General features: G+C 39.0%; 1 protein-coding gene across 4 annotated transcripts in view; it reads left to right on the plus strand.

Moving 5' to 3' along the window:
* Positions 1 to 26,512, plus strand: part of PLCB4 (phospholipase C beta 4) — a 183,360-nt gene that overhangs the window by 92,419 nt on the left and 64,429 nt on the right. For all 4 annotated transcript variants that reach the window (XM_056488965.1, XM_056488967.1, XM_056488966.1 and 1 more), the window contains 7 exons: positions 7,325 to 7,425; positions 9,551 to 9,631; positions 9,956 to 10,015; positions 11,224 to 11,367; positions 20,237 to 20,316; positions 20,865 to 20,918; positions 26,063 to 26,144. In XM_056488965.1, the coding sequence (XP_056344940.1) occupies positions 7,342 to 7,425; positions 9,551 to 9,631; positions 9,956 to 10,015; positions 11,224 to 11,367; positions 20,237 to 20,316; positions 20,865 to 20,918; positions 26,063 to 26,144 (585 nt within the window). In that variant the 5' untranslated portion in view covers positions 7,325 to 7,341. The remainder of the gene's footprint in view (positions 1 to 7,324; positions 7,426 to 9,550; positions 9,632 to 9,955; positions 10,016 to 11,223; positions 11,368 to 20,236; positions 20,317 to 20,864; positions 20,919 to 26,062; positions 26,145 to 26,512) is intronic.

The following is a 26,512-nucleotide window of genomic DNA, read 5'->3' on the forward strand; positions in this document are numbered from 1 at the left end:
GGAACCACTTCTGTTTGAGATCTTTTAGAGCACAAAGCTCCAGAGTGAAGGTAAAAATAAGAAACTGATGTTCTAAATGTCCAAATCTCCCACGATTTTAATTCAAATAATTTGCACACAGACTTTGTACAGGTGTACCTAAAAGTGAGAAACACTACTCACTGACTTAAGATGTGTTACCTGTCAGCAGCAGATTAAACAACAGTAGAAATTAAGTATGGTATTAATTGCCCAAATACCACATTGAAAACTTTTTTTTTTTTAATAAATCTGATAAATCTTGTTCCTTTAAGGTTCCTTGCTATAATGATACAAGGTGTCAGAGTTTACAAAACTGTAAAGAGAGTCTGGGCTTCAGTAAAACAGGAAATATTTGAGGTGTTTTGCAAGTGCTATATGTTTGTTTGATTGATTATTCTATGAGGTAGCCTTTGTTTTAACACTGCCTTCTGTTGAGAGCCACAGAGTGAAGTAATTAAACTTGATAAAAGTCACTGCTGGTTAAATCCAGACACTTTGTATACATCTATCACATGCTATAGCAGTTCAGAAAGGATCTTTGCAGAGATCACACAAACCATTGTTTTCATCTAAGTCCAATTTGCTCTCTATTGCTACCTGGGGACTTCCAGGAAATGGGACACTTGCTATTATACTAAATAAATCTTGAACACCTCTAAGACTTCTGCTTGACTAAAGATAAAAATGTAACATCTTCCACATGTTTAGACAACTTAATATTTTCTATGGTTGGTGTTGTTGGAATGAGACAAAACAGGGAAGGTTCTGTGGAATGGCTCCTCATCACATGCTCACATTATGAAATTAAGTTCACTTGACAGATCTAAAACAAATGTTAGATGAGTAGTGAATAATATGTGCAAATGAAAATCAGTTGTCATTTGCTGTCTTTTGATGAGCTGGATTGCTAAATTCTCTGTACAATTCACAGCATTATGAGATTTTTCCCTCCTGAAAGAATCCCTTGGGGAGATCTTTCCCTTTTCCTCTCACCTTTGCTGTTACAAAATCGAGAATATGGACACCAAATTTCCTATCACTGGAAGGAAAGAATAGTAAAAACAACTTTACTTACTCCATGAATTTTGTAGTATGGTATGTCTGGTTTATAATGTTTTAACACTTAAGTTTTTAGTAACATCCAGTTATGATAGCTTTGCATTTTAGCTCACTATGCAAGTCATATCTTGTTCTAGGAAAATGTATAGATTGTGTTATTGCTTTAGGAGATTTTTGGTAAATGAGTAAAATTTTACCTTCTCATTTTTGAACACATTGCTGTTGCAATTGCCACGTTATTTTTGTTTTTCTGGGCATTTCAAGTGATATCTATCTGAAGGCTCATTTTGTCAGCAAGTGAAACTAATAAAGCTGGTTTACAATGGACTGATCTCAATCCTGTTAAAGATGTGTAGTGAGTCCAGATGACTTTGGTGATCAGTTCAAAAGGGAAACTCTGCTCCAGTGGCTCTATATTGCTGCTGAGCAGAGAAATAATTTGCCTTCTTGGGCCTACAAATGTCTGTAATTTAGAAGTTTGTGAGGAATTAGACCTGAGGGAATCATCTGAGAAGCTTTCCATAATGGCTTGATTTAAATGTATTTCTAATTGTCAGAGCATATACCAGAATAAGTTTATTTACAAAACCAGCATGTCTCTTTATAGACCATTCACTTCTCATAAAGGCAAATGCTCTCCCCCCTGCCCAAAGGATGGGTGGTAAGCACTTATGCCAAAAAATTAGAGTTTTTGTAAATAGGAAGGCTGGGTAAAACTCTAGATATGAACAAACCAGGAAGCCATTAGGACAAAAAGGAAAAAATGTGAGGAAGCTGGGAGGTGATCTTTGAGTCCTGTGTTTTATCCTAGGAATTTCACTGGTTAGGAACAGTGGCTCTCATCAGAGGTGGTGACTGAGGCACAGTTGGGACCTGAAGGCAGGACCAGGAGCAGGTGCTCATTTCTGAGCTCTGCTCTGGGCAGCCTCACTGAACTGGGGAAAATTCTCAAAAGATCAGCTGAGAACAGACCCCTTCTTGTTGTGGTCTAACCCCTCAGCTGCCCCTGCATGCCAGTGTATTCCAGCAATTAAAATGAAATGGAAGATGAGACCAAATGGAAATTGAGACCAGTGCGAAACGATGCGTGCTCAGGCGCCTGCTGTATGTCTGTTGTTGTTCCTGGACCTTGTTTTGGGGAGAACTGTTTTAAGTTGCTTGCATTAGCTGTGGGAATAATATGTTTAAAAATAGCCTGCTGAAAAATTACTCTTTTAAAAAAAGAAAAAAAAAAACACCCACAAAAACAAACCAGCAAAATTTGACTGTGGAACAGCCTGGAGAGCTGTGAAATCTTGGAATTGTTTTATAGTATAGTGTGGGAACTGCAGAAATTCAGCAGTGTGGCTCTCCCTGTTACTTTTTACGTAGGGTTCACACTATAGTTGCTTTTATTTTCTTAAAACTTACTCTGAATTTTAAGTTCTAAAGTTGAAACCAAGGTTTCATGTTTAAAAAACACCCGGTCTCTGCACTTTCCTTATGTTAATGTCAGTACCTTTATGACCAAATTAATTTGACATTGAGGAGTAAATATATGAAGATCTGACTTCAAGTTTCTAGAAAATTCATAGTATTTGAATATGAAGGTACTTCAAAGCCTTGTTATAAAAATGAAAGGGGCTTTTTTATAATAATTTCAGTGCTGCACTGCCTGTTTAGTCATGGACAGCTGGATTTTCACTCTAGTCCAGAGCTCTGTAGTGAGACTTGCTGAACTGGCATGAACTCCATTAAAAACCCCCAAAAGTTAGAGAAGTCTGTTGATCTAGATCTGGTTGTCTTTGTAATGAAGAATCTTGCTTACCAAACAGGAGTGATGGTGAAGGTTATATGTGCTTCAAGGTGAGGAGGATGTCCTGGGGTGACTGGGATTGAGAAGTAGATTAGTTTTTTGGGGTTCTTTTAATTCCTTCCTTGTATCTGTAAAAAAAACATATATTCCTGGGCAAGATTACTAAACTCAGCAGTGTTGGATGGGTGCTTTACTTGAAACCCACACAGACAGTAACTGGGGCATGTTTAGGGGGTATACTTCCAAGAGGTATGTGGTGAAATGGCAAATACAGAGTGTGAAGCCTCCTTACCTGTCACTCAGCAAATAGGGATTCATTCCAGAGGCAAAAATAATAATGGCTAAAAAAAAATTTATGAGTCCTGTTACGATACTTGGGGCTAAGCAAACTGCGGAAATTGTGTTTGAAACTGGGGGAGATCAGCTCTAAGGAACTCTGCTGTCCTTTCCAGCAGTGTCTCAACATTGACAGGATGTTTATGGGATCCAAGGAGTATCCTATCCATCATGCTAGCCAGCCCTGTGGGTTAGTTTAGAATATCACCTCTTTCCCCAAACATTTGTCTCCTTCGTATTAACAGAATCCTTTCCTCCTCCTGTTCAGCCACACCTTGTCCTTCTTTTGGTCAAAGAATGAAAAAACCCAGGATTTATAGTCCACACGCCCCAGATTTAGCTTAGTACAGCCAAGCTTACAAAAGAAGACTGTTGTGTTAATTAATGCTCTTCTGGATATGGTTAATTTTGTGTCCTCGATCTTTGGGTACTCCAGGTGAATTTCATGGGATCCAAATCATGCCTTCAGGCATTAATCAGTATTGAAAGAAAGGGAGATGCTGCAAGAGGCATTTAACTACTGCACTTCACCTGTCTTTCCCTTGTAGTCATTAATTAAGTCCTGAGGTGGATTTATATGAGTATTCTTTCTGCTTTTGTGGATGATATGTATTCAGAGGAGTTGTTATACTTTGAGAACTCTTAAGTCAGTAAGAAGATTTGATTTCAGTTTTTAAAGGCAGTATAAAAGTTTTCAAATTAAAATTTTGTTGCCTTTAAATTTAGTTCCTTAACCTTCTATGTCTCCCAGTTGAATCTTCACACATTTGATTGCTATTAAATTCCTCTAAAGAGGGTAATTCTTGATTCTCATTGCAGTGAGGATATATGCATGCATATATTTGCAGCCATATGAATGCTACAATGTCATGTTTGTTTGGGTTTGTTTGTTTTGTTTTCCCCTCTCTTCAATCTGCTAAAAATTGATGAAGATTAACAGCGGTCCAAAGAGTGACAGGGGAATATTTTGTATTTTAGTTTGGTGATCTTAAAAGCTAACAGGGTAAAGAAAAACATGGATTTTTGAGATGAGTGTAAGAAATGTGAGAGACTGAAAAGATCTTTTCTAAAGGCAGAGATAATTTTCTTCACCTTCTGCACAGCTGCCAAGGCATAAGGCTTAAAAATGTTGTTTGCTACAATTCCTCCAACTCCTTGCTGCATGTACTCAAGCTGTCCTTCCCTCACACTTCATCTGGCTCAGTTCATCTGTAAACTGAAGTGACCTGTGAGAGCAGAGCTAGAGAAGAGATTGGCAAGGTGGTAAATAACGAGGAGCTGGAGTCCCCGAGACAGAAGTTGATTGCTTGGTGAATTATGAGCAATCAGGCGTATTTTCTTGCTCTAAACACGAGGTTATGCAAATAAGATGAAAGGCTGTAATCCTGGTTCCTGTGACAGGGGGTGGTGCTGGGTTCCTGTGTCCTGGTCCAGACCCCTGACTTCAGAAAGGCAGCTGGGAAAGTGGAGAGGGCTCGGGCTGACTACAAGGTTTGAGAAATGCACATTGCAGCACAAACTGAGGAGCTCCTTCTGTTCAGTGTCTCAGCGATGAAGTAACAAACTCATCAGACTGTGTGAGTACCCAGATAAGGAGAGGACCCCTATGAAGGAGGGATTGATAGAGCTGTGTTTCTGTGACTGGATGATGAGCTCAGCCCAGCTAACCAAGTGCATGTGTGTGGTGTTAAGGTAATGAGTCTTTCTGAGAGTTAAGTGTGTGCTCAAGCACTCTTTGCATCCAGGTTTCAGAGTGCCAGATGCTGGAAGGAGCATTAGGATGTGCCTTATGTGGGGGCTCAAAGCAGTTGCAGAACTTGTAGGTTTTTAAATCTGTGTTGTGTGAGATTCAGCACCAGTGTAAAAGGGTAAAAGCCATTTGTATAGGCTTGGGACTGTGCAGGAGTACTCTTCACAGCCATAAAAGTGCCACCACATTTCTGATGTTTTAGCACAGAATGTGTCAGCTTTTCCCAGAAGGATGGGAGCATTTATTGCTGCATGAACTACCTGTTGTATTTGAAGCAACTTTCCTTCTTGAGACCATTCTGATAATAAAAGACATTTAAATAGATAAGGGAACAGCCACCATGCCATAAAAATAGTGGTTACCACTCCAGGTGTGTATGTTTTAAGTTTGCTTTGCCCCAAGAACAATCAGGAAGTTTCCAATTTGTTGTGATTATTCTGAGCTACTGTGTGAAGTCCATAAGCTGCATAGAACATGACCCCATCATGCTACTGCAATGGGATGGCTGTCCTGTTATCCAGCTTCCTTCATGAAATGAGGGAAAAGCAGCTCCAGGCTGATCTAAACTGGAAGAGACATGAGAATTATATGTATGTTAAAAAAAAAATAATTTGGCACGTTCCTTGAAAGGATCTCATAATCCTCATGAATAAGATGATATTCCTTGTTTATAGAGTGGCAAGGGCCAAATGCACAGGACTGGCAAAAAGAAAAGGGGGCTTTTGATAAGATATTGGATATAGATGGTCTATTTTCTTCAAAGAATCTTTTCATTGGGAGAAAAAAAGGTACAGATTATTAGTTTAAATATAATTTAGCCTTTTTTTAAGATTAGAAAATAGAGATCTATTATTTTCAATTTTCATCCCGTTTTCAATGAAAATGGACATGTATACATATCTTTCAAACTGAATTTTTGATTTCTCTATCAATGACAAAAAAAGGGCAGGAGATGGATTAACATGAAAATGTACTTTGCATGTTTTAAGTAATAGGGTTGTTTTTTCAATAGAAAATTACCAAAATAACTGTTCTTAAAGACAATATTGGACAGTATCTTTTAAGAGTTCTTTTATTCTCATGCTTTTTCTTGTTAGAAGATGTTTTATGTGAATGAAAACAAGACAGACAAGGAGTATACTACAAAGTTCTTAAACTCTTTTAAGCACTTGTGTTTTTTCTGGGTTTAAAATTCAGTCAAAGAAGACATTTGTGTCTGCATGGATTGCCCAGGCTGTCATACTCTCCCTAGAGTTTTATGTAGACTCTCTATTCTCGCTTGGACAAATTTTCCCAGGCCTTGTGCCTGCTCTGCAGCAGATCCAGAGCAGAGCTGGTCACACTTAACTCATGTGCAGCCTCTGGGGACAGTCAGGAGTGGCTGAACGTCCCCAGCTGTCAGTGCAGGGCTGGGACGAGCAGGACAGGCTGAGGTCAGTGGTGTGGCCGTGTCCTGTTGTCACCCTCCATGTCCCATCTCACAGCAGGATTCCCTGACATCCAGCACCCAGGCTTATCTGGCCTTGCTGCTGCCAAGGGTGTTCCCACTCTTTGTGCTCCAGTGTACAAAGGGATAATCAGGATGCTGTGATGGCATTAGGAAGCAGGAGCAACCACTTCAGAGTAAATCAACTTCAGTATTTCAGAGTGTTTAGTTAGGGCATTTTCTGCCCCATTTTCTTCCAGTGTAACCTGGAATGCACTGGAAACTTTACTGTCTTTATTATAATGCCCATACATACTTCTGAGTTTTATTTTAAATTAACAATTTTGTTCACTTCTTGCAGAAGTTCACAATACAACTACCTAGTTTTATTCAATGGCCTATATCTCTAAACAGTATTTTTCCCTATGAATTTTGACATACACATTATTCAAATCTTGACTTATGGATAAAATATGACTGAAAATACCAAGGAATTTATTTAACATAAATGAAATTTGAAATGAAAAATGTATTTTGCCTCTGTAGCATATGGTTTAGGGTGTTAAGAAAAAAATACAATCTGTCTCTGTAGCATCTGATGTTTTCCAGTAAAAAAAGAAGCATTTATCTGCATTACAGGTTGTGGTATTCTGTCACTTAGTGCTAAATTAATCCCAGCCACATGGTACTTTATAAATTCCAGTGCAAGTGTTTTTCAAATAATTAAGTTCATAGACACACTTTACAAGTATTTTCCATTTTGAAGATATGAAACAAATGCTCCTAGGAGAAAAGCTCTTGATCTGCAAATGCCCTGTGACTTTTTAGTACTTCTGTGTGAAAGGAAAAGCTAAAAGTCACTTTTTTTCCTGCTTGGCCTTTGAAATACTCTTTTTGAAGGACAGTAATTGAACTGTGCTTTTCCATTCCATTTCAGGTTTTTCTTCTGTAATCATGGCAAAACCTTATGAATTTAACTGGCAGAAGCCAGTTCCCTCTTTTATGCAAGATGGAGCTGTGTTTGATAGATATGAAGAGGTAAGAGACCAGTTGCCTTTCATTTGCTATTCTCTTTTAAATATGCAGAAATTCTAGAATATTTCATGTTTTGCTTTCTTTATACACAAAGAATCTTAAATTTTTTCTGGTAATACCCTCAGAAATGTCTGTGGGGAGACAATGCCAACACACTTTATTGCTATATAGGGTTTTTTTTGCTTTTAAAAGAAATAACTCTAAAATGTATTTAATCCCTCTGATTTGACATAAGCCCTGAGGAAGAGAAAGGGAGAATTGGATCAAAATATCTGTGATGTGTATAAAAATCTCAACTTTGCAGATTTGTAAAGCACATTATTAAACAAAGTGAATCCTTCAATTTTTTGTACTATATATCAAATAGAGGGAGAGAGAATATTGCTTTTTTTATATATATATAAAATGAGGACCTGCCTATTACAAGGGAAAGTAAGAGAACACAGAACATTCATATTCTGATTCAAATGCATCATTTGAGAACTGGAGTGGTTTTATCTACTTTAGAAAATCAATCTGCACTCTATCTGAAATATGATTACTATGATCCTGCTCTCAGCTATGCTTTAATCCACATTTATTAAAGGAATGCAAAACAGGGTATTTTACACGGGCAGCTGAAATAAAATGCTAAGAAATTTTCCTTATACTCAGCATTGATATGCTGGTAAGAATAATTTTATCAGGGTCTATTTTTAATCTTATTTGAACAGGAAATCTCTATAAGTTGAAGGTAAGTGCCTTCAGGGATATTAGTAATTTCTTATCTTTTGAAATGTAAGTAAAAGTTATTTTTTATCACAAGGCCTGCCGAGATAGGGATAGTTGGTTTAGCCTGTGTTTCCAGATTTGGGGCCAGATAAATGAAATAGATACTAGTGGACATGGAATTCCTTCGAAAGGCAGCTCAGAAAAGTTATATTTTCCTTTAGCAAACACTGCAACAGGAACAGCCTGTGAGGAGCTAAGTGAGGGGGCACAGCCTGTGTTTATTCTATTGCACCTTCAACAAGAAACAGAGAATGGAGCAGGTACAGGACAGAGTTTTAAATGCTCAAATTTTGGTGTGATATCAGAGACACTCAGTGGGCACCTGGGCCTTGGATGTGGTTGTTCTGTTCTCAGCAGGCACCTCTGGGACACTCCTCAGCTGTGGGCACAAATGGGGTAAGGAGCTGGCACTAAGCTCTTGCTCCTTGCAGCTGGATTTGCTGCCCCCAAAACCCCACAGAAAGGGGGTCCTGCTTCCCCCTTGTGGAGCAAAACATTGTTCATCCATCCTGTGATCCTCTCCTGCTCCAAGTGATGCTGCAGTTTATTCCAGGTTTTCTGTGGCACAGTTGGGAGCCTGGTTTGTTTCCTCACAGAGGACTCTTCTCACAAATTCTCCTTGCTGTTCAATTAAGGAAGTCAGGAAGTTCTGGATCTTCTTTTTCTTGAAGAAGTGATTGATTCTGCACACCGTTTTCCTGCATTTAAGCTTAATTTATGATGCTCTAATTGAGGCTGGAGGTGTGTGGAGGAAATTTCTTTTTAAATTCAGCTAATCTGATTTTTTGCCTTGCCTAGTCTCTTTGGAATGCCATTCTTTCCTGACTTCTTCTACAAATCAATATCCTTCAAGCTCTGTTTGTCAGACACTCTGGCTGCAAAGCACTCACAGCATGTACACTGCAATAGTCCAACACAGAAAAGTGCTTCCCAAATGCTGAATGTTAAAAGGAAATGTGCCCATTTGATCCTGAAGGTAACATTAGCAAATGACATATTTTTTACCTGAAAGTGTTTAATTTTCAGTAATTGTTTTGAAGTTCTGTTTCATTAAGATTTTTTTGTTAGGTAAGAATCACTACTTCTATTAAATAAAAAAAAATTCATTTAATTGCAATGAGATAGGGAAATATTTATTATGTGCATTCCAGTGTCTCAAGCTTCAACAATAAGACAAAGCATTAAAAGTGATCTCTTTTTTAAAAGCATGTCTTCCTTGTTTCTGGATTTTTTGGGAACAGCAAACTCTGCAGGAGGTTCTTTGGGAAAAAACAGAGCAATCCTTTCTTTTTGAATAATAAATAATATATATTTGTCAAACTGACTAAAATAATTGTCTGTGTTTTCTTTTCTATAGGAATCTTTTGTCTTTGAAAGCAACTGTCTCTTCCAAGTGGATGAATTTGGCTTTTTTCTAAGCTGGAAAAGTGAAGGAAAGGTATATTACAATTATGTCAGGAATGTATGTTATATGTTATTGTTGTTGACTTATCTTCTGTTTTTTAAAAATCTAAAACACTGTATTTATTTACGTACTGTATTTATTTATTTACTGTATTTATTTATTTATTACATCCTATTCTTTTAGAATTGACAGAAGTGAAGCTTTTAAGAGGAAATTAATTGATATTAAAGGGAAATATACTCCTTAGTGTTCATTAACAGTGTTTGCCAATAAAATTCACTGTTTATTTTTGCTGAAATTCCCAATGGAACCATGTCTCTATGGACTTTTGACCTTGTACCCTTTTTGTCTTTTCAGGAGGGACAGGTATTAGAATGCTCCTTGATCAACAGTGTTCGTTTTGGAGCTGTACCAAAGGTACTCTGTAGTTACTTTATACTCTTCATTTAAACAAAGAATATTTAAACTGAAGGTGAAATGCAGGATGGTATTAATTTCTTTAAATAATACTAGTAACACAGCTTTTATTTTGCAATCATAGCCTAAAATGTGAAGTTTTGAAGAGATTTGTTGTGATTGCAGTGGGAAGGTTCAGTCACCTGGTCTTTCTGATGTACTACAGGATTCAGGATGCACTGAAAGCTGAATAGACATTAAGAGCACATATCAGGAGTTTTAAATTATCCTGTAACAGTTTATTGTGATACTTGTTTTAGGGATCTGAAAAAAAAAAGTTTCATTTTCCATATTTTGTTCCTATCTGTTTGAATTTATTTTATCTACTTACTCCATTGGCCTAAAATGTATAAATATTTGTTTGTATCCTCTTTATGCATTTAGGTGGTCACAGAAGGCAGCTGGTCACAGTCTGCCTTTTTAAAGACTATCAGCAGAAGTACTAGCTAGAAGTTCTGGAGAACCCCAAAACTTTGGAAATATGCTCAGTAGCATTAAGAAGGAATATGCAGGATTTTCTGCACAGAATTGTGGCTCTCCTTCCACCAGGCCTTCAGTTTTAAAAGATTTATTGTGAACCTTGCATTTCCACTTTTGCATGTTAAGTGGATTTGTGATGACTGTAGGTAACTCTCTCTTAGAAATTCTCTTGGGAATCCTTAGACTGAGATTTCTGCCCCACAGAGAAGGGTCATGAGATGTGGTGATGCAGACAACCCCGTGTGCTGACAGCCACACCAATGTGCTTCAGACTTCAGCTCTGTCTTTAAAAAAATAAGCCCATTAAATCTCCAGCAGCAGAGACAACAGCTTGTGTGACATGTCGCTAAGAAACAGCCAAGAAGTCACAGAGATCATGACTCTCAGGAACTATGGACTTAAATAGATTGGAATAATTGACTTAGAGATTAGTCCTGTTCCTCTCTTTCCAGTCCTTGGAGTGATTAATTTTTATTTTTTCGTGATGAAAATAAGAGTTCTCACAATCATTTGGAATACTTTGTTTTTTCAGGTTTGCACACAATGTTTCTAAGTGAAAGCACTCATTTAAGATGACTGGCAGAGGTCTAAAGGTGTAAATGCATAAGGAGGTGAAAATGCATTTGTACCATAATGCCTTGCTGACAGAAGTGTTGCAAATGTAACAAGTTATTTATTCTGTTTCACAGGATCCCAAAATACTAACTGCACTGGAGGCTGTTGGAAAATCAGAAAATGAGTTGGAAGGACGGATAGTGTGTGTTTGCAGTGGCACAGATCTGGTGAACATCAGCTTCACTTTCATGGTAGCAGAAAACACAGAAATAGCCAAGGTATTTCACAATTAAACAGTGTGTGGGAGTTAAAAGAAGAGCTCATCAGCAGTGCTCAATTGTTTTTCCTAAGTTTGCCTGAGTGGCTGACTGAAATACTTGGTTTAGTGTCTGCTGCCTCGCTCTTCCAAAGGACAGCAAACATCCATGTGGAGTATTCTGTAATATGTGTGTGTGTGCCATGGTGGGAGGAAAAAGTGATTTTATCAGCCTGTGCAGGCACAGTGGTTTATCAGAATTAGACACTGGGACCATTATATATAGGACAGAGCATTCCCTGAGCTGTTCGGTGTCTCTGGTTCAGCAGATGAGGTGGTGATGGTGTGGTGGGTCTGTGACAGGGATGCTGAAGGGAAGTGCAATTACTGCCATTTTTCTGGTGGGTGGAGTTCAGCCCTTCAAAATTCTGTTCTGATAACCTGACTGTATCGTGTGGTTCATATTGCTTGAAAAGACAAAAGCAGGAAAGAAAATTCTCTGCAATTACGGGGGATCCCAGTGTACCCAGTTCTTTTCTGTTTCCTGTTGGCATGGAACAGTCTTAAGGAAACAATGGTGCTTTTTTACACGTCATCTTTCCTGAGAGCTTGAGATTGCAGTTCACAGGCAAGTCCTGGGCTCCACCTGCCCTGGTACTCAGCTGTAAACTGCTCTGGGAAACCTGATCAGAGTGCTGATAGTGCACTGCTAGCTGAGATCCAGACATTCATGGGGTTTTAAAATACACACTCTTTGCTTCTCTTTTCTGTTTGTATGTATGTAGGGTATTTAGGATTATAATCTGTTCTTCCTGTGAGATAAATATTAAATAGTGATCAGTATCACACACCTGGTAAATCCCCTCCTTTAAAACTGTTTGCTGAATGCAACATCACTTAATCCCTTGCAAGACCTGGTTTATTTTTCATTGCTTTGGATCTATACTTTTGGAACACTGGCAATGCTGAGTAAACTCCTTTATAGGAGAAATACTTGTATGACTTACATGGGTACACTAAATTGATTTTACTGTGTGTATTTTCAGCAGGCTTTAAGGGAAATAGCATTTGAAAAAAAGAAGCAAAGCAAAGGAGATGTTGGCAGCATTCACTTTCATACTTAACCCTGTCTCTGATTTATTCTGGAAACAGCTGCAGTTAAATTTCTCAGCCGCCTTAGATCTCAATAACCTGTATTAGACTAATTGGTTTGTGAGAATGTTGGTCCATTACAGAGATTGTCACAAGAGATGAACTAATTATGCTGTTGAAAAGATCTAGTGCTCATTAACAGCCAAGCCTTACAGAAATGGTGTGTCATGCTGCAGTGGGCAGGCTTTGAGAGGCCCATGGAAGTCAGAGTTCTGCATTTGGGAGCCTTTCCACCAAAATATATATCCAGAACTGTCAGCAGTGATGATCCATCTCATCTGATATGATATGTTTGAGGCACAAGGGAGAGCATAAAGCAGATCAGGCAAAAAAAAAAAAAAAAAAAAAATCAATGTAGAGCTTTCTAAGTTGCCTTCGCTGGGGAATTTGGCCTGTACTGTGTTGACCTTTGGTATATGGTAAATACTTCAACTTGCTACTGCACTTCTGTGCTAAAATAGAATTTTCTAGGAGTTATCTGCACATAGAACTGCTCCTGCTTAATTCTTCCTATTTTGTTCAGGAGGAAACATCTTTCTTATGGGACACAGTAAATCCTCTCTAGAAAAAAACAAGCCTTTGCATGGCATTAAGTAGCTGTGCAGCTGCTAACTGCAGTTTAAAATAGGCCTCAAATTAATCCACGTTCAAATATAAGCCTCTTCTTTGAAATGACAGAGGCAAGAGTTTGTAGCTGAAGGGGCAATGATTGAAGCTTAAGCTGCCCAGATATGTGTGAGGGTTATGAAATAGGTGTAAGAAACCTGTGGTTTCTGCTGTCCCCCCTGTTGCTGTGAGGAACAGAGCATTGGTCTGTACCTGATTGGGATACTTTAAAATGAGGGAATTGATGGCAGATTGAAGTACAAAAGCTCAGAACCTTTCTGCCCAGAAAGGTTTCTGTAGGTGATAATTTACAATTTGAAAAGAAGCAGCTGTTACTCACTGAAGGCTGGGTTAAAATGGGACTAATCATGACAAAGAAAATCAGTGGAAATTCCTGGCTTCTTCAGCCTATCCATGCAAGGAGTGGTACCACTGGGAAGCAGGTTCTGCCAGGTCCCTGGCAGAGGGTGGGACAGTCCCCAGCTGTGGCAGGTGGGCTAGTGCCTGCTGTGGGCAGTGCTGGACCCTCCCCTCCGTGCCCATCCCGGGCTGGTTTTGTCATCTGTCATCACCGTGTGCCCCTGGTGCTCAGCAGGGCTGGCCCAGCCACTGCTGAGCTCCAAGTATAGCTACTCCAACAACAAGAGTGTGTTTATTATCTCTCCACTTGTCTCCAAGCTCCAGCTCTGGTATTTACATTCTATCTACTTAAATTTTATTGGTGTTTTCAGCTGAGAAATTGGTTTTCATTTCCACTCTTAAAACAGCCACAAAATAGGGTGTACTCTGTCTCTGATTGCAAGCAGCTGTCATGGTCCACTCCTAAAGCAGCTCCACTGTGGTAGTAGAGAGTGACTGTAAAAGGTGGAATTTAAAACCTGATGTTTGGAATCCTGATTAAATCAGGTTATATAAATTATCCTGAGCTAAAATTAACACACACACGCACATATATTAGAGATGAGAGCATATGTGTGTATTTTTCTTTTTTACTTCCCAGATGGACTTTCTGTGCCCTAGTAATTGGATAATCTGTTTTCCTCAGTCTAGAACAGTTGAAAAGGCCAGTGAGTATTTGGGGATGAATTTCCTTGGGGCAGAAGTGATCTAGTGAGGCCTCAGCCCTTGGCATGTGGGTTGCCTGTCCAACACTGGCATTAGTCCAGTAAAGCTGTTGTACTTCAGCAACCCAAAGTCTGGACTTCTTGTCTTCTTTGCTCATCCACTCTGGCAATGCATTAAAGGAGTTTAGCTTAAAAGATTAACCTAAGTCAGCTTCTTTAACATTACTTAATATTAGTGCCTATCAAGGGTGAATTTGACCTGGTGGTTGTTCTTTCCCAGCTCCAGCTGTTTTCTTGGAAAGGACCATCTCTCCACCTCAGAGATTTTGCCCTTCTGCTTGAAAGTAATGCCCTGCTGGCAGAGGAGTTCAGTGAACACTCCTAAATCTTTTCAAGGAAGAGCCTTAATGTTAAAATCATGTTTAGAGGCAAAGCTTCCAAAGTGTTTAAGATTATCTGGCTTTGGGAAATGCGGATGCATTCCTCTGGCAGTGCATCTGGGATGGGAACAGCTGTGGGGGAGACAGGGTAGGAAAGAGAGTGGAGCAACCTTTTACACTAGTTTTACACCTTTAGCTGGATTTGATAGAAAATAGGTGTATCCTACCAGTGTAGGAGACAGTGATTCACACTGATGGCTTAACTTGTGAGGCACCAGAATGAACAGAATGTGCTACAATGCTTAATTACTCACACACTGACAAACAACATAAAGGTAAATGCAGGTTTTATCACACAGCTAACAATATTCATAGCATGGAAGTCAACTGCAGTTGAAAACTTTTCATTTTGACACTCTTAAACTTCTCAGCTGTAATGAGAATTTTTTTTCTTTCCAGTTTAAAATGGTTCTGCTAAGACTATGCAATTCAGGTCGATTGCTATTGTTGGTGTTTCTACTAATGAAAGTCTTTGATTAACAAAAAAAAATTCTGTTTCATAGAATCATAGAACAGTTTGGGTTGGAAGGGACCTTAAAGACCATCCAGTTCCAACTTTCCTGCCATGGGCAGAGACACCTTCCACTAGACCAGGTTGCCCATCCAGCCCAGTCTCATTGACCCTAATTTTTTTTTTTTTTCCCTGAAACAAGCTATTAAACATTTACCCAAATCATATTGTTAAGAGGGTAAATAGAAAGTAGCAGAAGATTCCTATGGGAATATTCCACAAATATTCTACAGAAAAGTTCTGTTTTCCCAAAGCTTTGGTTTGTTTTGATGTTTCAAAGCAAAACTTTTCAAGGAATCTGCAAACTCACTTGAACAGATCTTTAGAAGCCTCCTGCTGTTCTCTGTGTCCCACTGTGGAAGTATGTGGCATGTAATAAACATTTCTATATCATGACTGCCTTAAATATATGACCACACCTCCCCTGTGCCCAGTATGTTTTTCCATGTTCTCTAGAGAAATTTTCATATGACAGCCTGCAATTAACTATTGGTGCTTTGCATGTGTTTTTCTGCCTTTTCATGTACATTCTTGGCTGTGCCACTGTGGGATTATCAGTAAATGGACAACTTTAGACCTGGTTCTCCATAGCCATGTGGTTGATTTCACTGTGAAAGCTCCATTGTGTTTCTCTTAGTTTGCATACATGAGCAACCAAAGTGATTCTTCCAGCTCCTTTCAGAGTAAACCCCTCCAATGCTGGAAAAGCCAGTTGAGGCTGGGAAGCTTTGTTGAATTGTGGTTGCAGTTTGGACACATTGGGCAGCTCCCAGTATGGAGCTGTGTGAGCCTCAGCATTCCTCATGGAATACTTGAAAGTCAGAAGCATTCCTTTTATCTTTGTGAAAATACTGCAAGTATATGTCACTGCACTATCCTGCAAAAATCAGTGCTGCGGTTAATCAGGGTAGGGCAGAGGTTTGGCACTGTCACTCCTGTGGCTGCCTGGAGTGAGAGGAAAGGTGGTTTTCTTGGAGCAGAGAGGAATTTTGAGATGTTTGCATTGAGAGAATGGGGACATCTGCTGGCTGAGGGCAAGTGCCAGAGATTTCTGCCAGCCCATGTCTGTCTTGGGGAGAGGTGGGAAACAATTCTCCGTGGGCTTCCTGAGCCTTCATTCAAGCTATGGAGCCCTTGGCAGCCAGTCCCTGAAAAATCTGAGGGCAATGCCTCCTTGCCTCCCTGGCTTTCCTGATGCCTGGAATAAGTGGAGTGCAACTCTGGAGAGGCTGCACTGGAAAAAGGAAGTTAAAATCTCCAGAGGTCTGGGTAATACTGACCCCAACAGTCAATAAGACATGCATGGCCTTGTCTGGAATTTCATGAGCTGGAGGCTGTGGTGATTTTTAGCCTTTCATAATTCTTGTCCTTTTTAACCCTGCCTAAATGAAAGGTTGATGGCTAAGATAGAGCTGAAAGGCCGAACTTATTTGTGCACCCTGCAGTTCTGCCCATGTTTCATCGGTGAACCTCAGCTAACACAGGGTCACTAAGTGCCTTAGAAGCATTTCAGTCCAACAGCAAAAGCTAAGAGAGTGCTTCTTTGATTGATTTTTCTTGCCCCTTCTCCTTCTGAAGATGTTTGACAGTGCTTGATCTTGTCAGAGAAAAACAACACAGTGCTTGTTCCAGCCTGCAGTGTAGATTTTGGCCTCTTGTGTCAGCCTGAGGGGGTGTGAGCTTAAGGTGCACTGGTGCTTGGTTTTGTTTCTTTTCATGACTGTTGATTTTTTCAGGATTAGATATCAGGGTCCAGATTCCTCTATGTGAATCTGAAATAATATTTGTATATAGGGAGCCATTCAGGAGTTGCCTCAACAGATTAAAGGTACTGAACCACATTTTGAAAATTGGAAAATATTCAGTGCTAACATCAGTAAGAATCCAATGTACCCTAATTTCTATCAAAACAATTTTTTTTTAAAGACCAAGGTGTTTCCTATATACCTCATTTCAGAATTCCACTTGTTATAGGATTTTCTTCCTTTGCACAGATAGTGATTTGAAAATGAAAGAAAAGAACTGAGGATCTTTATCCCTGTTACTTACATAGATATACAGGTCTTTCAGCTTCATCTGTAAAATAAGGAGTGCTGTCATAGAATACAAGCAAGGCTGCTGTATTTGTCTGTGTGTTAGCTGAGAAAAACCTGAGCCCTTCTTTCATTCCTCCTGCAAGGTCATCAGACAAGTGTACATTAAGTCTGGGAATGATTTGTTGTCAGGAAAGCAATATATTGCCAGCTTGACATTGAATTTTGTGAGTATCTGTGCACTGGATCACAGCACCTTAAAAGCAAGTATGAAGACAGTATTAATTGGAGACTATTCTGGCTCAGAGGGACAAAAAGCCTGACTGTGTTGAATGTGTTGTTGATTTTGGGTTTTTTGCTGTATTCCTGGTTAATGTGGGGTAAGCTGATAACTGTGGGCAGCATCTGGTGAAACTCTGCAGAACCTGCTGTCGCCCCAAAGGGAAGGGCAGGCAGGCAGATGCTGTGCTGTGGCATGGAACAGATGGGCAGACGTGGCTCTGGAGCTGCCATATCCTGCCCAGGGCACATCACACCAATGTAAAGATGATCTGGAGCTGGACAGAGGCTCTTGGGTCCCTCTTTGTTGCTGCCAGCAGAAATGTGATGTTTTTGTGGCTCAGCAGTGTTTGGCTGTAGGTTTGTGCTCTTTTGTCCAAGGGAGTGTAATTCCTGATTTGGCATCTCTGTCAGAGAAGGGCATTAACACTGAAAAAAGGTTAGGGAGACCTCTGAAGTGGGAGCCATCAAGACAACTCCTGCAAAAAAATCACTTGGGAAGTGCTTAGTGTATTGATTTCTCTCTTCACTTGTGTGTTCCTTTTTAGCAGCTCTTTTAGATCAACAGAAGTAACTCCAGAGCTGGGTGCTGACCAGCCTTACTTTTCAATGTTAGTTTTTGTTATATCTGGTGTAGTTTTAATCCATTGCCTTCAAATCAGAATGGATCTGTAGATGTTTAGTTCCAAATGAAAGGCTGGATGGTCAGCACTGCACCAGTGGTTCTTTATTGGCAGAAAAACAATGGGAGAAAGTCTGCAGCTTTTTCACAACATGGAATAGGTGTAATTTAATTTTGCAAGGGATTTCTGTTTGCAGTGAATATGCAAACAAAGTGCTTGGGTCAGTGTTGGAATGCTGAGTTTTGATAGGGTACCAATGCAAATCATATGAGGACAAATGTTTGTATAGCTGTGACAGTGTTAATACAGCAGGAATGTTACATTTAATTGATTTAAACAAAAACAAAAACAAACAAATGCCCAACCAAACAAGCCAAACCCCCCCCAAATGCAAAAACAAACAAACCAACAAAAAAAAAAAAAAAAACAAAAAAAAAAACAACCAAAAGCAAATAAAAACACCCAAACAAACCACAAACCCAAAATGTAGGTAGTTAATGATAGCTGAATTTCAACAGTTCTAGGAAATTGAAGTCTATGTAAGATTTGTTCAGGCATTTACTCTGGAATTATCACAAGCACCATTCCTTTATCATCTGAGGTGAGGGAACATTTGTAGGAAAAGATAAGTATTTCCTAAATCTGTCAGTGGCTTCTAGTTATATCAGGTCTAATAAATAATATTATCTTGCCCCATGAACCTTGCTTTCTTTATCTTCCTAGGCAGTCCCTTCAGCCTATGACTACAAATGGGGATGAGAGGGCAGACTCCTCCTGGGAAATTGTTTTCAAGCCTAAAAGCACACCCAAGAAAACCCCAAATACTACCTTTTTTCATAAGTGATAGTTCTGTTTTTCAAATTATTCTCAGACACACACTTTATCTATCTAAATATGTATTTTTTGCAGTACATATTTAAAAGATAACTTTAAAAAGAACACTTAAATATTAACGAATATCTTGATAAGTGACTACTTTTCCTAAAGCAAAACAGATTTAATATTTCATGAGTGCAGGGGTCTCCTTAAGTGTGTTGTTTATCTGTTGAATTGACACCTTAGACCTTGTTTTAGCCCCCAGGGATTTGCTGCCTGCAGTTTACAATGTGCCATTTCCCAAAGAGGTTAGTGTTCCTCCAATAGAAATCTTGATTTTTTTCATCTGTCTTGCAGATGTACAGCACTCATTCATGAAAAGGAAAATACACTCATCTGCATCTATTTATAAGTGTCATATTCTGGATCCTGCCCAAGTCAGCTCAAGCTGCATGCACAGCATTTGGCCAGAAGCAAAAAGCTCCTTTATTCACAAGGTTAATGTTTAGCAGTAGACCAAATCCCATCTCAATTCCACCAGTGTAAATGATCAGTTGAGTAATCCCAGTGTTACAATGGCATAATTGAGATCGAACTTGGCTTGTAGCACTGCCATTTTTTCCTCTTCCCATGGCTTTTTCCTGCTAGGATTCTTGCTGAAATTAATGAGTGTTCATGTCAGGGTCTGAGCCTTACAGCTCTGCAAAGTCGGGGTGCAGGCTACAGCAGAAAAATAGATCCCTAAAAGAGGAATTACATAAACAAGTGCTGCAATGCTGCTGTTGGCTGGAAGTCATCCCAGTGATTATTCAGAATGTTGTGCATTTTAAGGATGAAAACAAGCAAACAAGCAGGACTTGAATATGTAACAGGGTGTTAGATGAGTTTGGTGTTGCTGAGCAGTTGTTGTACCACCCCATGGTTTGCTCTAGCTTATTAATATTTTATATCATTCCTTTTCTAAACTGGATCAGTGAAATATATCCTCACACATTGGATAATGGGACTCAATTAATAGCTGGTATTGCCCCCCACCACCAAAAGGGAGGCAAATGTTCATACAGGAAATAAATAGAGGCCTTAATGAATCAGTCAGTAGATCACTTGCCTTGGCTGGCAATAAACTGATTTATTAGCACTGCTGATACTACATTTAGCATTTGGAAGAATGGAAAGCACAATCCCTTTGTCTAGTGGAGGATGAAACAGTAATGGATAAAAAGGATGAAATGTGGCTGGAGTAGCATTTTCCTCAACACGGATTATTAACATTATATATGGAGGAGCCTTCCCCTAAGACAAACTTTCCTACTTTTTTCCTCTTCAGTTTTCCTAATTTGGTGTTTTGGTGTTTTTGTGTTTTTCAGCAATGGGTAGAAGGGCTTGGATCCATCATACATAACTTTAGAGCTAACAATGTCAGTCCAATGACGTGTCTCAAGAAACAGTAAGTTACTTTCTTTCTCCCCTTCTCCTTTATTTTTCTGTCCTTGTATTTTCCTTGGAAATGAAAAAAAAAAAAATTGGTTTTCCATAGTTTGACATTTACAAAGCAGTGTCATAAAGAAAATGGTGTTAAATGAGTTAAGAGTTTGTGTTTTATTGAGACAAAAGATGTCTCAAGGCTATATCTGGAACCTGCCCAGGAGAAATTACAGAAGAATTTGTAACTGTTCATTTGATTTATTGTAGTGTATGTTTTAATTATTGGCTGGTTTGTTTTTTCCTTGATGCATATGCAAGCAAAACCCTATGAGACTTTCTCATCTTTACACTTGTGTTAATTGCTGCACTGATTTTTTTGAGCTGCTTTTTGCCTTTACAGTTAAAGAACTGCTCTGCCTCAAGCACTAAAAGGTTACAGAAAAATGTTTTTATTGCAGAACAATTATTTGTTTGTACTCATTTAGCAGACATGGCAATAAGCTAAACATAAGTATCTAGACCCCAATTGTAATAAATAGTATTTTAAAAATATTTCATTCCTAATTTCAGCTGGATGAAGCTGGCTTTTCTAACAAACACAAATGGGAAAATTCCAGTCCGAAGGTAAGCACAGTTGGGAAGCTCTAGGTTTTTTCAGTTCCTAGTTCTATAATTCTAATAAAATTCTGTGGCTTAATAATGGAATAGAATATTAATTTTATTACTATTACATATATAAGATTAAGTACAGAACTAGATATTCTTATCTGCCCACCTTGCTAAGCTAGGCAGGACTTCTTATCAGCCTAGTAATTTATTTTTTCCTGTAGTCCATTATAATGAAGATATGAGTCCTTCTAGTAGTTTTCAAAGTCACTTAGAGCTAAGAGCATCAGATTTCTCAGCCTAACATTCCTCAAAGCCTGGGATGGGTTTTTCAGTTGTAAAACTTGATAAAATACTTTAAAAAAAGAACCATAAAAGCTTGCAGGACAGTTAAGTGGAGGACAAAAAGGTGCTTTTAAACTGTAGTTCCTTGTAAAAGAGAGGTGTATGTGTCTGCCAAAAATGCTTCTGCTTTTATAGGAACTCCCCAGGATAATATTTGGTTTTGTCCACATGGTAAATGAATTGTTGGGTTACTTGTCAGGAGCAGCAAAGCCAGGACAGCATCTTTCTTTCTGTGCAGCTACTAATTATTACAAGTTACTGATTTTCAGTCCTCTGGCTAGGCAATAATACTCTCCTCTCCTGCTCTAGAACTTCATTCTTAAAGTACATGCAAACCAGATTTTCGGGGCATGCTGGTTTTTCGTAAAGAGAAACTCGCAGAAGAAGGGAGGAAGAGGGAGGACTTTGTAAGATAAGCCTCACACAACTTTTTTTTTTTCAAAGAGGAAAAGAGGATCTCCAAAAAGACAAAGGGCCTGCCATACTGCTTTCCAGATTTATTTAGCTTCATGTCTCAGGTGACATCTTGACAGTGTTAAAGCTCTTTCAGTACATCATTCTTCCAGTTTTCACATGGCCAAGTCCCTGCTTATTTCTCAAACTCAGCTGCCATGAAGCACCTCCTGTGCAGAAGTCTCATGAGGAATATCATCAGCTGGAGGGCAACGATGAGGGAACAATACCACAGGGACAAATCAATTTTCAGGACTTTACAGCTTTATGCCTATATTTGAACACAGAACCCTATTCCACAGTATGAATTTATAGAGTGCTAGCTTGTCTGAAACTGTTTCTGCCTTTAAATATTTTACATCATGTTTAGTGAGGCATAAATTCTCTATGCTGTGCTTCAGCATACTGATTTGTGTATGCAGGCTGTCTGATGCTTAAAAATCTAGTTCACTGGGTCCAGTGTATTAAATCTTTAAATTTGAATTTACACTATTTACAGGTTAACAAAAATCAATCCCTAGCAGTTTAATTTATTGTAAAAGTAGGTTGCTTATAAATTCAGAAGTGATCATACTGTTCCATGGAGCTGGATCTCCTTTGCATTTGGATACTCAAGGAATGTGCTATCCAAGGAATCCAAGGAATGTGCTATCTTGGTGTATGCAGGTAAAATGTGGCAAATTTTTTGGGGCTCACATGGGAAGTGCTGTGTCACCCACTTAAAGGAGAGGTGTCAGTGAGAAGAGGAACATGAATGGAGGACAGAAAAAATCAATCTGCTCTGCAGAGCTGCATTGGAAAAGAGGGAGAATCAGGGCCCTGAGGTAGGATGGCAAGGCCATGGGATTGGCCTGATCCAGCAGGAGCTGCTGATCCTGGAGTGGGACACAGACACCCAGGGATGGGGGGGAATTTCACTGCTTCCCCCTTGCTTCCATGAACCCTTAGTGCAGAGAAAGGAAGTGGAGAGATCAAGAGGAGACAGGAGGAGGAAGATGCATAAGGAGAGGGATGTGTGTCTGAGGAAGGCAAGCCAGGAGGCACTGGGAAATGTGAGCTGAATGGCTCTGCACCAAAGTTTCACATTTGCTACCCAAGCCTCCTCCCCAGTACCTCTTGCACTGGTTTAAACCACTGGTACTTCCCATCCATCTGACCTTTCCCTTTTCCTTGTTTTAAATCCACTGTTATTTATTCAGCTCTGCTTCCTCATCCTCCTCCTCCTCCTGCTGCCAGGGGCTCCTGTAGCAATTACTGTAACTCTGGGGATACAGATGTGAATGCTTCTCTCTCAGAAAAAAAAACCCCAGCATGTTTGTTCACCTGTAGGAATGTGTATCACAAGATCCACCTGTATTTCATTTTTACACAGAAGTGCAGTAAAACACCAAGGGAAAAAAAAATCTCACCTGCAGAATCAGAGCTCCTTGCATTTCTTCCCAAGTTTGAAACCAATTTTGCAACTATCACATTTACCATAGGGAATGATGAGCCTTGAGAAGGTGACACTCCTCAGGCTGTTGGTGGCAAGTGTTATAAATATTAATTACTCCTTGGCTATACAGTTGGGAGTTGCAAAGTCACAAAGATTTTTCTGAAGCTACTTTTGGATTTTAATGTATTCTGGGGCATAGATCTGTTGCTGTCGATGTACTGTGTTTGGGAGAGAAGTTCTGGGAGTTAGCAGTGTGAAAACCTTAGGAGAGTAACAGTTTTGCCTTCTGGGCTTTAATAAATTTTAGCAGTCTGAGTCTAGAATTACATTTACAGCTCTTGCAAAAACATGGCATTTGTAAGATATTTTGTACGTTCAGATTTTAACACTACTGTAACAGATGAGTAAACAGATCAGTGTTAAGAAAAAAAAAGTCTACTTGGTTTCTTCAACTTTCTACTGGCAGAAAATAGATTTTCTATGGGAGTGAGTTACTGCTCATCTAGAGCTTGGTTAGAAATTAGCTTTGCTCAGACTATGCTTCTCCCTTTGTATAACTGCACTTAAAAGAATTCAAGCAAGTTTAGGTTCTAACTCTGAAAATACATAGTAAAAATAGAAAAAAATAAACTATGACAAATGAAGCTTAAATCTGTTTTTCAGTAGTTCAATTAAGTTAATTTGAAAGTAGAGTTCTTTTAAGTGTGTTTCATATCTGTTACTCCAAAGTGTCTGGACGAAATCTGTTTGAATACTTCAGTGTTGTTTGGAAATCAAAGTTAGATAATTCCTTGTACAGTGTAGGCAGGTCAAGCCAAGCTGATAAATTCAGTGGAGCCACGGTAGATGATTGATTTCCACAGGTTGTGCTGGCTTGATTTTGGAGGTAATGGTTGGAAAGTGGTGAAGGTCTGAAGTAACCAAGTCATTTAATCCATCAACAAGCAGAATAGAGTTATATCCCTCAGTTCCAGAGTTGGGAATTATTTTAAATATTTGTGAGTAAGTACATAGGTATATTACCATAAACCCCAAACCACTGTAGGTGGAACATGAGGAGTAAACACCTGTAGGTGTCAAGATGAATGTAAATCTCCTAGGATGAAGTCTCTTCTGATAAAAGGAAAAGCAGTTTAATTTGCAATAGCCTTAGCAAAATGAATGTGTCACGCTGTATTTTTACAATCTTTTTTGATTCATGCAATCTTCTCTACACTGCTGCTCTCATTACAAACTACTGCTATGTTTGCTGTCAGCTTTTGTGAAATAAAAAAATACATTTGGCATCAAAAGTAAGTTCCCTGCAGCCATGGAATCTTGGCACACATCTGATTAATTACTTACACCAATATTACATATTTTACAGGACATTTATTATTGGAGTCCCATTCATTACAAAAGACATAGAAATTTACAGGGCTGGAAATAGGTTGTAAATTGTAGAGAGAACATTACTATGGTTTAGCATTAGCAGAAAAAATAGATGCCTGAGGATTTTTTTAAGAAGCAAGTGCCTAAAGTTAAATTCAGTCTATATTTTAGTGAAAATATCTTGGTACTTATCAGCTTTGGAAAATCAAACAGCTAACTTAGATGCCTAAATAGGGACATAAAAATCTAACTGTTGTAAGGGCCCAGTAAGAAGAAAAACATGGCTAAGTTTTGTTAAAATATTTTTTTTATTTAGATATTTTCACTTCCTGATTTTTATTTTATTAGTATGAAAATATTTACATAGGCAGTTTAGAGTGTTTTGGAGAATAAAACAACCATGAATTGCTATGGCAACAAATAGCAGGAACAATTTGTTTCACGTCTCTTGCCATGTGAAATTATTTATTATGCATGAGATTAACTAAAAGTCTCAGCAAATGTTTATCTCACTTGATGATAAAGAACAACACATTCTTATCAGCAGCCATAGAGTGTTTCCCAATGTACATCTTTTGTTAGAAATATATGTTGATACAGACTTCAGTTTCTCTCTCAGACTAAATCAAGGTGTTGTGGGTCACAGCATTTTAGTTCAAGCCCTAAACAGAAGTCAGGATAGCTGTCAGGTTTTGATCCCCCTTTCCAGACCCAGATTATCCAATCTCATCTCAAATGGAAACAGAAATAGACCACTCTCATATTAATCCTACCCAATAGCTGCATTTTTGTGGGATTTATCTCTTTCCAAGTGAAACCAGTTTGTCAGTCATATGCATGGTGAAATCATGCTTTGGGAAGGAGCAGGATGCCCATCAATTTGGTGGAGATATTCCAGTGGCAGCTGAGGTTTACCTAAAGGATTTGTGTGTAGCATGACTAGGACAGGATATTCTCAATGCCTGTGAGGTGAGGGAGCATCCAGAGGGAGGAGTGAGCACTGCAGCAGGGAATGGGGTTTGGAGTGAGGCTGTGACTTTTGTTAGCAGCAGCTGCTTGAAAAGGAAAGGGGAAGGATTTGGGAACAGCCTTTTGGAACAGCCTACTCCTACCTTATGGAGGCAGTTTAATACCTGGAATGGAAGGGAAGTCACCAAAACCGGGAATGACCAGAGACAAGAGAATCTGCTGCTTTCTAAAGAGTCATTTGTATCAGTGCACAGCTTAAAGGAGCAAACAAAAGAATGCTTTGCATGGCTCTGTATCCCAGTGTATTTGGGGGAAAAAAACCCTCTTTTGTTCTGTTTGCAGTTCATTATTTTGATGTGTTTTCTAAAGGCTGGCTTGCAGGCAGAGCAGCGCTGCTCTGTGGTGCTTAGAGCACTTCTTCAACTGCACTATTTCTTGGAAGCTGCTTACATTCATCAATTGAAGCCAGAGGAAAGTGTTGGCAGGAAAAGCAAAAGAGAGAGAGAACTGATTGTTTAAAAAGTGACTAACATTTCTCTGTTGTTGTTTTGTTGTTTTTCTTTTCTCTCTCCGCTGTTTTTTGTTTTAGCATAACCAGAACCTTTGCATCAGGTAAAACAGAAAAAGTGATCTTCCAGGCACTTAAGGAATTAGGTCTTCCCAGCGGAAAGGTATTTAATGGCTTTGAATAACTGTTTTTGTGTACTAATAAAGTGATGACTCATTGACGTTTTAGCTGTAATCTAAGTCATTTGCATCACAAAAAGCATGCCTATTGTGTGTTACTTACTAACGACTGGAGGTTGTTTACTAGAGCCAAAATGTAATTAAATCTGTATGACACAGAGGTCCCTAAAACTCTTAGAGGAGATTTCCCTTCTTTTCTGTCACAAACTACCTTTTGTTCATTTATGCAAAGTATATAAGCACAAAATATGCACGCAATACATTTTTTGTTGAATTTCTTGGACGACTCCTGCTCTTTGCTCCCCTCCTTTGGAGGGCTGCTCTCCAGCTCTGCCCCAATTGCAGTGGGAGC

This window comes from Oenanthe melanoleuca, chromosome 3 (assembly GCF_029582105.1).
Source record: "Oenanthe melanoleuca isolate GR-GAL-2019-014 chromosome 3, OMel1.0, whole genome shotgun sequence".
In the NCBI taxonomy this organism is placed as follows: domain Eukaryota; kingdom Metazoa; phylum Chordata; class Aves; order Passeriformes; family Muscicapidae; genus Oenanthe; species Oenanthe melanoleuca.